The 13,138-nt window shown below is 41.8% G+C and overlaps 1 protein-coding gene across 4 annotated transcripts in view; it reads right to left on the bottom strand.

Annotated features, from left to right (window-relative positions):
• CELSR1 (cadherin EGF LAG seven-pass G-type receptor 1) overlaps positions 1-13,138 on the bottom strand; it is a 178,840-nt gene that overhangs the window by 41,210 nt on the left and 124,492 nt on the right. For all 4 annotated transcript variants that reach the window (XM_034442075.3, XM_034442077.3, XM_034442079.3 and 1 more), the window contains exons 13-18: positions 11,398-11,539; positions 10,086-10,206; positions 9,516-9,699; positions 5,722-5,823; positions 3,005-3,099; positions 422-631 (exon numbers count right to left, since the gene is read on the bottom strand). In XM_034442075.3, the coding sequence (XP_034297966.2) occupies positions 422-631; positions 3,005-3,099; positions 5,722-5,823; positions 9,516-9,699; positions 10,086-10,206; positions 11,398-11,539 (854 nt within the window). The remainder of the gene's footprint in view (positions 1-421; positions 632-3,004; positions 3,100-5,721; positions 5,824-9,515; positions 9,700-10,085; positions 10,207-11,397; positions 11,540-13,138) is intronic.

The raw sequence follows: 13,138 nt of genomic DNA, 5'->3' as shown, positions 1-13,138 counted from the left end.
TCAACCCTCGGTAGGCCAACGATGGATAAATCCAAGAAAAGAAAAGTTTCAGAAGAAAAAATAATATTTAATTCAACTTCAGCTAGTTTTGTGGCCGCTCAAGAAATAGTCAGGCACGGGAAGCGTTTTGTGGCTCCCGGTGTTTTTTTTTTCTGTGGGAAACAGGTCCAAATGGCTCTTTGAATGTTTAAGGTTACAGACCCCTGATTTAGGCCTTCTATGCTTTCATTAAGCCTCTAGCAAGGCTTCCCTTTCATGTAGTCAAAGAACTGAAAAGGACCACTAGATAAATAATGTGCAATCTTATGCCTCTCTTCACAGTGTTCTCCAAAAAAGAACTGCATTCCCACATTTTGGGCAACTGGTTGTCCCTAAGGGTCACATCCTTGTGCTTTCTCACTATCAGTTCAACATTTCTTACCTCATTAAATTCCACATCTCTTGTTGCAGCCAAATCAAACCCCTGTTGCTGGCTCTCATACTGCAGTACCCTGATCATCATCTGGTAGGCTATCCGCACATCATTTCCATAGAAGGAATTTGTGTGGTTTGTGGCATTCTGAAGCACTTTCGCTATCTGCACCGACTTATCGCTGTCCATTTTTGTCTCGTTATGGAGAAACTTCTCATTCTGACCGAAACAGAAAAATAAGGCAAAATGTTAGGAAACAGATTTAATTTGTTCTTTTTTAAAATCATTTGATTCATCCCTTTAGATTCAATTTGTCTTGTTTTTTTCTTTGAAGACGGTTCGCTTCTCATCCAAGAAGTTTCTTCAGCTCTGAGTGGATGGTGGGGAATGGAAGGATTTATACTCTTATTCTTTTAGAGGGTCCTTGAAGAACTTGGAGGTTTATCCGTGTCCTCAGGGTCACCTGAGTATTGCTCCTGGTTCCTGTAGTCTGCATTTTTTTCCCCTCTGGAAATCCATTCCTACTCCCACACCATTCAAAGGGTGTTCTTCCCAAATTGTATAGCTAAAAAGCTATACAATTCCTGCAAGGAATATACCGTATTTTTCGGAGTATAAGACACACCTTTTCCCCCCCTAAAAGGGGGTGAACATTTAGGTGCGTCTTATACACCGAATGTAGCCCCGCCCACCCACTGGCCCCCACCCTTTGGCCTCTGCCTCCCGGCAGTTTACCTCCTTGCAGCAAGCAGCAAGAAGAAACAGCTCCTTTCAGCTTCAGCACAGTCTAATTAGCACAAGTTGATTAGATCGGCCTCCCGATTCTCAGCTGATTTGCTCTCAGCTGTTTTGCGCAGGGGTCTGCTGCTTGCTGCAAAGAGGTAAATTGCTGGAGCAGATTTTTTTCCCCCTTGTGCTAATCAAGCTATGCTGAAAACGAAAATGAAAGTAAAGCAGGCTGTTTGCTGTAACGAGGCAAAATTGCTCAGTGGCAGGGGCAAAAGGAGATTTCTTTTTCTTCTTTTCCTCACCAAAAAAGGTAGGTGCGTCTTATACTCCGAAAAATACGGTAAATCCTTCCATTCCCCACCATCCAGTCATAGCTAAAGAAGCTTCTTGGATGAGAAGTAAAACATCTTCAAAGAAAAAACTAGAAAGTCCAGCTGCCTCCTGAAAAAGCACCTTTGGGACAGTTTGCACTGAAAGCTCCTGGGTACTGGTACTTTTTTGGGGTTCAGCAAAATTATAACAGGGTAATCCCACATAAGAGATTTGAGTGAGCAATTTACAGGCAGTCCTTGACTTATAACAGTTCGTTTAAAGTTACAACGGTGCTGAAAAAAGTGGCTTATGACCATTTTTCACACTTATGACCCTTGTAGCATCCCCGTGGTCACGTGATTTACATTTGGATGCTTGACTCACTGACTCACATTTATGATGTTTGTAGTGTCCCAGAGTCACTTAAAAACCGTGTGACTAATTTAAAAACTGCAATAATTTACTTTAAAAATGTGGCAAGAAAAGTCATAAAATGGGTCAAAACTCACTTAAGAAATTTCTCACTGAACAACATAAATTTTGGGCTCAATTGTGTTGTAAGATGAGGACTACCTGTACAGCTAGTCCTCAACTTACTGTATTTTTCATAGTATAAGACGCACTGGGCTATAAGACGCACCTACCTTTTTTGGTGAGGAAAACAAGAAAAAGAAATCTGCCTCTGCCTCCCAGCAATTTTGCCTCGTGGCAGCAAACAGCAAACAGCCTGCTTTACTTTCATTTTCGTTTTCAGCATAGCTTGATTAGCACAAGAAAAAAAATCTGCTCCCAGCAATTTACCCTCTTGCAGCAAGCAGCAGAGGCCTGCGCAAAACAGCTGAGAGCGAAAGAGCTGAGAGTCGGGAGGCTGATCCAATCAACTTGTGCTAATTAGGCTGTGCTGAAGCTGAAAGGAGCTGTTTTTTCTTGCTGCTTGCTGCAAGAAGATAAACTGCTGGGAAGCAGAGGCCAAAGTGGGGGCCAGTGGGTGGGCGGGGCTACAATCGGTATATTTTCCTCCCTTTTAGGGGGGAAAAAGGTGTGTCTTATAGTCCGAAAAATATGGTATGTCCACAACTGGGACTAGAATTTCCATGGCTAAGCAAGGCAGTTATGAAAGGAGTCACATTTGATTTTGTGATCTTTTTTGGCCTGGTTATTAAGAGAATCACTTCAGTTGTTACATGACTCATATGGTCATTGACTGTGATTGTTGAAAGATGGCTGGGAAAATTGACTGTGATTGTCGAAAGCTGGCTGGGAAAATCAGAAATGGAGATAATTTGACTCTTGAACTCTATAATCATCATAAATACATGTAGATTGCCAAATGCCCAAAGTTTGACCACGCGACTGTGGGGATGCTGCGACGGTCATAAGTGTGAGGACTGGTCATAAGCAACTTTTTTTCAGTGCTGTTGTACCTTTGAATAGTACACTAAGCAAATGTTTGTTAAGTCAAGGACTACTTGTAAATGACACATCCTCCAAAAATATTACCAGTTTCTATGGAACAATTAATACCGTGTTCAGTAGGTACCCCACTCTTACCATGATTTTAAGAGTCACAAAGTCAACGGTGGTACAGTTAAAAAGTTCAGGGGACAGCCAGCCTTTCTCACTGCTACAATGCCGAACAGCGTTCCCTTTAAAAAGAAAATCAATTGGTGAGAAATTCAAAAGTTTTACCATCTTGTTTCATTTAGAAGTAAATTATCTTTTTGTAACTTTTTACCTTACACAAAGAGATACTTAACGATTATGTACAGTTATATGTGAGAAGCACTTCTAATGATAATTTTTTTAAAAGGGCATTTTACAACAGAATCCTAGGTTGATGGAGTTTGGTGGTGGTGGTATTGGTGGCAGTTTAACCGGTTAAATGAGAGTCAGTTTGGTTTAGTGCAGTGATGGCTAACCTTTTTGTCGTCACGTGCCAAAAGCGGGGGGAACATGGGGGTCACACATGTGCATGCCCACATCCATAATTCAATACGCCCTGCCCCTCACGCATGCATGTGCGACCCCCCCATTTGACCCCCACTTTTGGCATGCGATGGCACAGTGGGACCGGTAGGTCCGTTTTTTGCCAGAAGCTTTCTTGGAGCCTGGGGAGGGTGAAAACGGCCTTCCCCACCCACCCCCGGAGGCCCTCTGGAGGCCGGAAATGGCCCTTTTCCCAACTTCCAGTGTGAGACCGGAAGGCCCGTTTTCCGCCCTCCCCAAGCTCCAGAGGCTTTCTAGGAGTCTGGGGAGAGCGAAAACGGCCTCTCCCCCAGGAGGCTCTCCAGAGGCAGGAAATGGCCCATGGGCCCAGAAGGCCAAGCTGAGATAGGGCACCACTCATGTGCCCAAAGATATGGCTCCACGTGCCACCTATGGCACGCGTGCCATAGGTTCGCCATCACGGGTCTAGTGGTTAAGCCAACAGGTTAGAAAGCAAGCGAGAGTGACTTCAAGTCCCGCTTAGCCTTGAGAAAGTCAGCTGGGGGACTTTGGACAAGTTATCGTCTCTCCATCCAACTCACCTCACAGGGCTATTGTTGTGGGTAAAGTAGGTGGGTGAAGGTGTGTTGGATATGTTTGCCACCTTGAGTTATTTGTGAAAATTATACAGGTTGGATATAAGTAAATGAATGAAGAAATAATTAAATCATCAAACAGAATGGAACAGAGCTGGAAGGGATCTTGGAGGTCTTTTAGTCCAGCCCCCTGCTCAAGCAGAAGACCCTATACCCGTGATGGCGAACTTATGGCACGGGTGCCACAGGTGGCACATGGAGCCGTATCAGTGGGCACGCGAGCATTGCTGTAGCTCAGCTCCAGCGCGCATGTGTACGCCGGCCGCCTGATTTTTGGACCTTTCAGTCCTACCAGAAGTTGGGAAATGGGCTGTTTCCGGCCTCCGGAGGGCCTCCGGGGGAGTGGGGAAGGCCGTTTTTGCCCTCCCCAGGCTCCTAGAAAGCCTCTGGAGCTTGGGGAGGGTGAAAAACAGGTCTACCGGGCCCACTGTGCCATCATGTGCTAAAAGTGGTGGGGCGCATGCGCAGGGGTGGGGCGCATTGAATTATGGGTGTGGGCACACATGTGGGCGACCTCGCTGCGCTCCCCCCGCTTTTGGCACGCGACGTCAAAAAGGTTAGCCATCACTGCCCTATACCATCTCAGACAAGTGACTGTCCAGTCTCTTCTTAAAAATCTCCAGGGATGGAGCGCCCATAATTTTTGGAAGCAAGCTGTTTCACTGGTCAATTGATTTTCTATATATGTCATTATAAATACGTCATTATGCTGCAGAATAAAAGAGACGATTCCGATTATGTTTTCAAAAGTTTTGTTTTTCTCCTCACTCTTACGTTTCAACTATCAAATTTATATTTTGATTGCTTTGTCTAAATGAGATTTTTTAATATGTTCTTAACAGGTTCTGGCTTTGGCAAAACAGACTTCCATCTTCAGGCTTTCGTAGACAACTTTCTTCCGTATGTCAACCAACCTTTTTGAATTTTTATTTTTCCCAACACTTAACCTAGAACAGTGATGGCGAAGCTTTTTGGCACCAAGTGCTGAAAAGGGAGCGCGTGCACGCACTCATCTGGGAAGCAACCCGGAAGGGGAGCTGCCTAGGGGGCATGTGCACACTGAAAAATGAACTTCCGGTTTCCAGCATATGCATATGCAGTGGCCAGCTAGTCTTCTGGTTACTGGCGCGCATCCACACGTGATGATCAGCTGACTGGCGTGCATGCTCATGCCAGAACACATAAGGCCAGCTTTTCCAGTTTCCAGCACTGCCACACACACGAAGGCCAGCTGATTGTCACGCGCGCATGGGTGCCAGAAACCCAGAAGAGGAACAGGCAACGCCGCGTGTCCCATGCAGAGGTGGGTTTCAGCAGGTTCTGCCCAGTTCTGGAGAACTGGTAGCGGAAATTTTGAGTACTTCGGAGAACCGGTAGTAAAAATTCTTACTGGGCCCGCCCCCATCTATTCTCTGCCTCCCAAGTCCCAGCTGATCGGGAGGAAATGAGGATTTTGTAGTATCCTTCCCCTGGAGTGGGGTGGGAATGGAGATTTTACAGTATACTTCCCCTGCCACGCCCACCATGCCACGCCATGCCCGCCCACAGAACTGGTAGTAAAAAAATTTGAAACCCACCACTGGTGCCAGGCAACATGGCTCCGCATGCCACTTTGGGCACGTGTGCCACAGGTTCGCCATCACAGACCTAGAATTACACTTTATATATATAATAACAATTACTTACCCACTGATCCCTTAGGACACGGAACAGCAGCAGGTTGCCCAAACTTGGTTTGTGGCCACCAAATGCCAGCCTCAAAAGCTTTGGGACATCCATTGTAGACCACTACATGAGATTGAAGCAAAAGTTATATATATTTGTATACATTTTATAAGAAAGAGAGAGGTGGGGGTGGAGGGAGGGAGGGACACACAGAGAGACAGAAAGATCAACAATATAAAACAATAGCAGAAAGAAGAAATAAAAATAATCACTATTCTTGTCTTGTTTTAGAAAGATGAGAAGACTCATTAGTGCAGGGGTCACCAACCTTTCGGACCTCAGGGACCACTAAATTCGTAATTTTAAATCCCACGGACCACTAATATGATCTGCCTAATGATCGACTGGGTGGGCGTGGCTAGGTGGTCATGTGACTGGGTGGGCGTGGCCAACTCAATGTCACTTCTGTCGAGGGGTGCCTCGCCAGCCTCTACTCGCACCTCCTCTCCCAGCCACTCCTTGCCTCCCTGCCCGGGCTCCTTAGAGCCCCAACAGGAAGCACTTGCTGGAGTTAAGCAGCCACCATGAGAAAGAGTTGGCAAAACAGCTCAGTTCAAATTGGATCTGATCAAGAAGAAGGCTCAGCAGAAGCACCTCACTGAGGACTACGAGCATAGGCTTTCCAAGCAGAGGGAAGACCTGCAGGAGTGCATGGTCAGATACCGGTGCCTGGAGGCTCAGCGGACTGAGATGGTCAGCCAGTTCCAGGCCATGATGGAGTCCCACTAGAACAAGGCCCTCCGGCTCTTTGCCACCAGAGGCACTTCCCTCCAGCCTTTGCCCAAAGCCCTGCACCAAGAGGCTTGAGCCTGGATAGCTCAACAGACAGAGCTCTGTAATTTAACACCAGCTGTCTGCAATTAAAGTAAGATCGAATCCCACCAGGCTCAAGGTTGACTCAGCCTTCCATCCTTTCTAAGGTAGGTAAATTGAGGACCCAGTTGTGGGGGCAATAAGCTGACTTTGTATAAATATACAAAAGTATGAAGGCTATTGCTTAACGCATTGTAAGCCGCCCTGAGTCTCCGGAGAAGGGAGGCATATAAATCAAATAAAAAAAAAAAAAGCAGACCCCAAGTTGGAATTTCTGCCCTCCTCCAACCGACACAAAAAAACCCTGAAGGGGGAGACTCTCTGCAGCAACACAAATGTTCATTGCATGTATCCGTCCCAGGAGCTGTAGTTTGAGGACTCCTGATTTAGTGCAATATAAAAAATGCAAATAATTTTTCTGCGGACCACCAAAATTTTCTAACAGACCACTAGTGGTCCATGGACCACCAGTTGGTGACCACTTGCATTAGTGTATATAATTTTGTAGTGTAATGTTTATACTCTTAAGTTATTAACACCATTTGATTGAAAGGATTGAAAAAGAAATAAAGAACAAACCAAAAACTTTTTTTCTGCAAGGGTTCCAACCAAAAAGTACCATTATTTATAATTTATTGTTATATTGCTTAAATTGAGTTTACCATGATAGTATTTAATCAAAGCAGATCTCTCAAGGACGATCAGCCTATATTTATCCTGAAATTTAATTCCTTTCTATAAAATTGATTTATCTTCTTCCTTGCTGCTTCATTGAGAATTGAAGATAGCGAACAATGATTAAAATACTAAGAAATTTAAACCCCAGATTAAAACAAGAATGCGAAATTAAAAGCTTGGCAAAACTATGCTTTTCTCAAGTGGGGAAAAAAGGTGCTTCAGAACCAACTCCTGAATCAACTATCCTTCAGTAAAATTGCTAAGGAGAATAAAAAACCTCCAACACATTAACAGACAAGTAAAACAATCACAGGGCTAACATTAATCCTGAATGGTAGATAAAATAATGTCTTTTTGGCACTGGGAATACAAATTATTCAAACCAGTCTAGGAAGGATATTCTATAATGAGCCATCTCTAATTAGAAGGAATCTAAATTCTACCAAATCTAATCTGCTATTTCTAGTAGCTTTCTACTTCATATAGAATAGAATAGAATAGAATAGAATAGAATAGAATAGAATAGAATAGAATAGAATAGAATAGAATAGAATAGAATAGAATTCTTTATTGGCCACGTGTAATTGGACACACAAAGAATTTCTCTTGGTGCATATGCTCTTGGAGTACATAAAAGAAAATTTACAGAAAACCATTCACAAAATATGCTAATATAATAGAATAGGATAACAGAGTTGGAAGGGACCTTGGAGGTCTTCTAATCCAACCCCCTGCTTAAGCAGGAAACCCTACGTTATTTCAGACAAATGATTATCCAACATCTTCTTAAAAACTTCCAGTGTTGGAGCATTCACAACTTCCGGAGGCAACTTGTTCCACTGGTTAATTGTTCTAACTGTCAGGAAATTCCTCCTTAGTTCTTGGTTGCAAGTATACAAGTATAATCATATATGTATACAATACAAGTATAGTCATATATGGATGCAAAAAATGCTTCAGGTTCACTAGTTATATGCTTAGATGCTTTAAATATAAAACTATGACAGCTGTGTTTGTCCTTTGGATATTTCTAAAACCAACCACAAAAGTCTTGATGGGAGCAAGTGGAAGGGAGGATTCAAAGAATCCAATATCAGAAGAAATACATGGACTACTGAAGCTTTTAAATACGAAAGCTGTAGAGCATGTACAGCAGAGGTGGGATTCAGCAGGTTCTGACCAGTTCTGGAGAACCGGTAGCAGAAATTTTGAGTAGTTCGGAGAACCGGTAAATATCGCCTCTACCTGGCCCCGCCCCCATCTATTCTCTGCCTCCTGAGTCCCAGCTGATCAGGAGGAAATGGGGATTTTGCAGTAACCTTCCCCTGGAGTGGGGAGGGAATGGAGATTTTACAGTATCCTTCCCCTGCCACGCCCACCATGCCACGCCCACAGAACCGGTAGTAAAAAATATTGAATCCCACCACTGATGTACAGAACGGAAAAAGGATGACAAGCTCACTGCTCAGAGTCCAGCCTTTTCACTCTCAACTGATTCATTAGCTCTCAATCAATACCAATGTAGCTTGGTTTGGATTTTCTCCATAGAACTGTTATTTATTCCAATGGCACAGCATGAAAGATGAATCACAGCAGGGCACAAGCTGCTGGTGTCTAGACAACAGAAGGATCCTCTCCCTATTTTTGTGCCAGGAAGAACATTTGCGCCTACCAATCTTATTTTCCAGAGGCCCCAGAGGTAACCAATTCCATGAAACAATTTAATCCTCAAGTTCAAATTCTTCACCAGTAGATGACCAAAAATAGATACAGGTAATCGTCAACTTTCAACAGCTTAGTGGCCATTCAAAGTTACAACGGCACTGAAAAAAGTGACTTATGACCGTTTTTCCGAGTTACCACCTTTCTAGCATCTCCGTGATCATGTGATCAAAATCCGGATGCTTGGCAACTGGTTCATATTTATGACCGTTGCTGTTTCCCGGGGTCATGTGATCCCATTTTGCAACCTTCTGACAAGCAAAGTCAGTGGAGAAGCCAGAATCCCTTAACAACCGGGTTACTAACTTATCAACTGCAGTGATTCACTTAACAACTAAGGCAAGAAAGGTCGTAAAATGAGACAAAATTCACTTAACAAATGTCTCACTTAAGAATAGAAATTTTGGGTTCATTTGTAGTCATACGTTGAGGACTATCCGTAAGGGGCTATATCTAGGTTTTATTTACATCTATGGCAGTCAACACTGCTCCAAATGGGGGGCAAATTTTCAAATGCAGCGAATGGCAAACCAAGAAAATACCTTCGCATCCATGAGGCGTAACTTCAGCAAAGGGATTATCACAGCGATTGCATTGTCGTCCAATCACTCCTGATTTGCAGGGACATTGTCCAGTTTCCATGTCACAAGTGCGAGTATGGGAACCAGAAGGGAAACAATCACATGGATAGCAGGAGTCATTTTTCTGTGGTCGGTAATAGTTTATCTGGAAAGAGGAAAACCCATCAGTCAGTCAAGGCTACCAGAAATGAAATGTTTTGAACCTAGGATTATAAAAAAACTCACAAATCCTGACTTTTTTTCCCCCAGGAAAAATGATACTTAAAATATATTTTTCATGTCCAACACCTGGACTTTTTCAAGTTTCAAAATGTAACATGGAAATAAAAAATGATAATTCTTATTCAGACAACTCCCAAATCTACCCTTATTTTTTTTTCTTGAAACTTAACTGTTAAAAGCAAGGATATAAAAAGGAATCTAGAGGTTTTGAAGATGTATGGAGATTTAAGTTAAATCTCATCAATATTATTCATTTCTGAATTGCCTAACCAGCCTGAAGTGTGATGGAAAGAATGATTCGTTCCTTACCTTACATCGACAGGCTCCATTTGTCTTATTGCAGTCAGGATCAAATCCTTTACTGATCTCACAATTACATGGCCCACAAATAGGATTTCCCCACCAGCCTCTGGGACAAGGTAGATCAATTCTACAGAGGAATTGGAATGTTGAAAGATGTAAGAATCGCTACTTTCTTTCAAAATTAAGTAAAGACAATATTTATTTATTGGTTCGATTTATATGCCGCCCTTCTCCGGAGACTCAGGGCGGTTTACTATGCGTTAAGCAATAGCCTTCATACTTTTGTATAAACCTACTTAGTAGGGCTTTCGCCCCCCCCTCAAGCGATGTTCCTTTTTATACAGTGAGTTTATTGCCCGCACAATCCAGGTCCTCATTTTACCTACCTCGAAAGGATGGAAGGCTGAGCCTGGTGAGATTTGAACTTGCAGTAATTGAAGGCAGCTGGTGCTACTTAACAGCACTTTAGTCTGCTGTACCACCAAGGCTCTCCAACATCAATTGTGTAATGGCACTTAGCCAACCATGACTTATCTCAGGAAGCTGAATAGAGTCAGAACTGGCTAGTACTTTGAATGGAAAAACACAAGGAAATCCCAGGATTGTAGTTAGATTGGGAAGACAAACATGCATGCCAGAAGAAGGCAAGAGCAAGCTGTTTCTGTATTGTTGCCAAGAAGTCACTAGGAATTGAACTCAACATGGAAAATTTCCCAATAAAAAATACAATAGAATGGTATGAATAAAATTAAAAGACTAAATAAATTATCTCACATATTTTGTTTGGAACATAATGGTTCACTTTTATGAACGTTTGTGTATGAGAGAGATTGTGGAGAGTATAGGTAATCCTCGACTTACAACAGTTCATTTAGTGACCATTCAAAGTTACAACCGCACTGAAAATAGTTATTTTATTACCTTACTACCTTACCTTTATTACCTTATAACTTATTACCATTTTTCACACTTATGACCATTGCAGCATCCCCATGGTCATGTGATTTACATTCGGATGCTTAACAGCTGACTCATATTTATGACGGTTGCAGTGTCCCAGGGTCATGTGATCCCTTTTGTGACGTTCTGACAAGCAGAGATCATTGGGAAGCCAGATTCACTTAACAACCATGTTACTAATTTAACAACTGCACCGATTCACTTAACAAATGTGGCAAGAAAGGTCGTAAAATGGGGCAAAACTCACTTAACGATTTTCTCAGTTAGCAATATAAACTTTGGGCTCAATTGTGGCCATAAGTTGAGGATTACCTGTATTTAGAAAGGAAAAGAAAACTAGCTAAAGTCCTTTGCTTACTTGCTTTCGCAGTACTGTCCGTAATAGCTTTGTCCACATTCACAGGTGTATCCATGAGAAGAGCTTGGTTTATGAATGCAAGTAGAGACATGTTCACATGGGTTCAAACTACAAACATCAACACAGTCCGTCCCAAAGTACCCTGAGAAAACAAGTTTATAGGCAGACAGAAAACTGAGAAATTAATAATGGTTTTAAAATTCTCAGAAATAAACAAAATTGGACACTGATAACACTTCTTGAATTATCAAGACCCTTTTGTACAGTCATCAGAAAGTTATTTCTGTTTAGAAAGAGTGAAACCCAGTGGTGGATTGCTACCGGTTCGCTCCAGATTGGGCCAACTGGTAGCGGTGGCGGCGGGAGGCTCCGCCCACCCACTTGGGCAGAAGTGACAGAAGCAGAAGTATCGCGCGTGCGCGAGCAAACCAGTAGTGACCGAAATTGCAACCCACTACTGGTAAAACCACATACAGTATACAGTAGTGGCCAAAATTGTGGAAACCATTTAGGAAAAGTGTATTTTCTAAAACTAGCCAATAACACCACTTTTTTTTGGAGTACTACCATAAAAGTATATATCAATGGAAAGATAATTTAATCAAGACTGTAATGCAATAGCTTTTATGAAGGATTTGCTATTAGAATAGCAGTTGCAGAATAAAGAAGACAAGTGAAACACGTAGAAAAAAGTGAGATACACAAAAATTATCACCATAGAAAAAAACAAGATATACAAAAGTTATCACGCCAGTTAATACTTAGTTGGCTAACCTTTAGCATGAATTACGGCCTTACAACATCTTCCCATGGAGTGAACCAAGTCTTTTAGTTCTGCAGCTGTTATAATGTGAAACCAAGATTAAATGATTGCTTCTATTAACTGGGTTTTATTGCTGGGTCGCTTCTGACTAACAAGTTTCTTTAGTCGGCTCCATAGATTTTCAATTGGGTGAAGGTCTGGGCTATTCCCAGGCCATTCCAGCAGTGGAATAGGATTATTTTGAAACTCCCCAAAAAAAGTGGTGTTGTTATTAGCCATCAAACCTCAAAAATACTCTTTTCCCAAAAGGTTTCCACAATTTTGGCCACTACTGTAGTACAGAATGATCCAAGATTGTGCAGTTACGTATGAAGCAACTTAAGTACTATGCTGCTTAAGATATTAAAGGAACTAATTTAAAATATGCTCCTTGATTTCTGAATGTTTAAAAAAGGGCTTAATGATATGCCTAACAAGTACCTCACAAATAGAAGTTGTTCAGGAGCTATAATCTCAAAACAAAAGGGTTTGGAAATAAGCTGTGTAGTAGCATAATAGGAAGCATGTATTAACCCTATTAAATTTTACATTAAACATAATTATTGGGATTTACTTTTAAAGTAAATATGGATTAACATGTCAGTTATGCAGTTTAAGGCTCAAAACAAAACTCAGCCTAGGAAAAAAAAACCTGAATTATATAAAGCAGGTTAAAATACTTTTTTAAAACTAATATTGTTTTAAAGTTTAAGCAAATAACAATTCCATTTTATATTTCGATCATGTTTAATCTTGTGATCATATTCAATTGTATATAAATTATCTATTTTCTTTTTCAACACTCATGTTATGGGGTAAGAAGTGGACATTGGAAATTCTTCAAATTAAAACAGTTACAAATATAAGTAAGAAATTCTGGATTTTTTGTTTAGTTTGGATAGATATTGTTGCATTTTCTTCACTTCCCCCCAAAAGAAT

Source organism: Pantherophis guttatus, chromosome 7, assembly GCF_059756535.1.
Source record: "Pantherophis guttatus breed Tessera chromosome 7, ASM5975653v1, whole genome shotgun sequence".
NCBI lineage: Eukaryota > Metazoa > Chordata > Lepidosauria > Squamata > Colubridae > Pantherophis > Pantherophis guttatus.
Note: the sequence above shows the minus strand (reverse complement) of the source record. Positions and strands in the feature narration are given on the sequence as shown.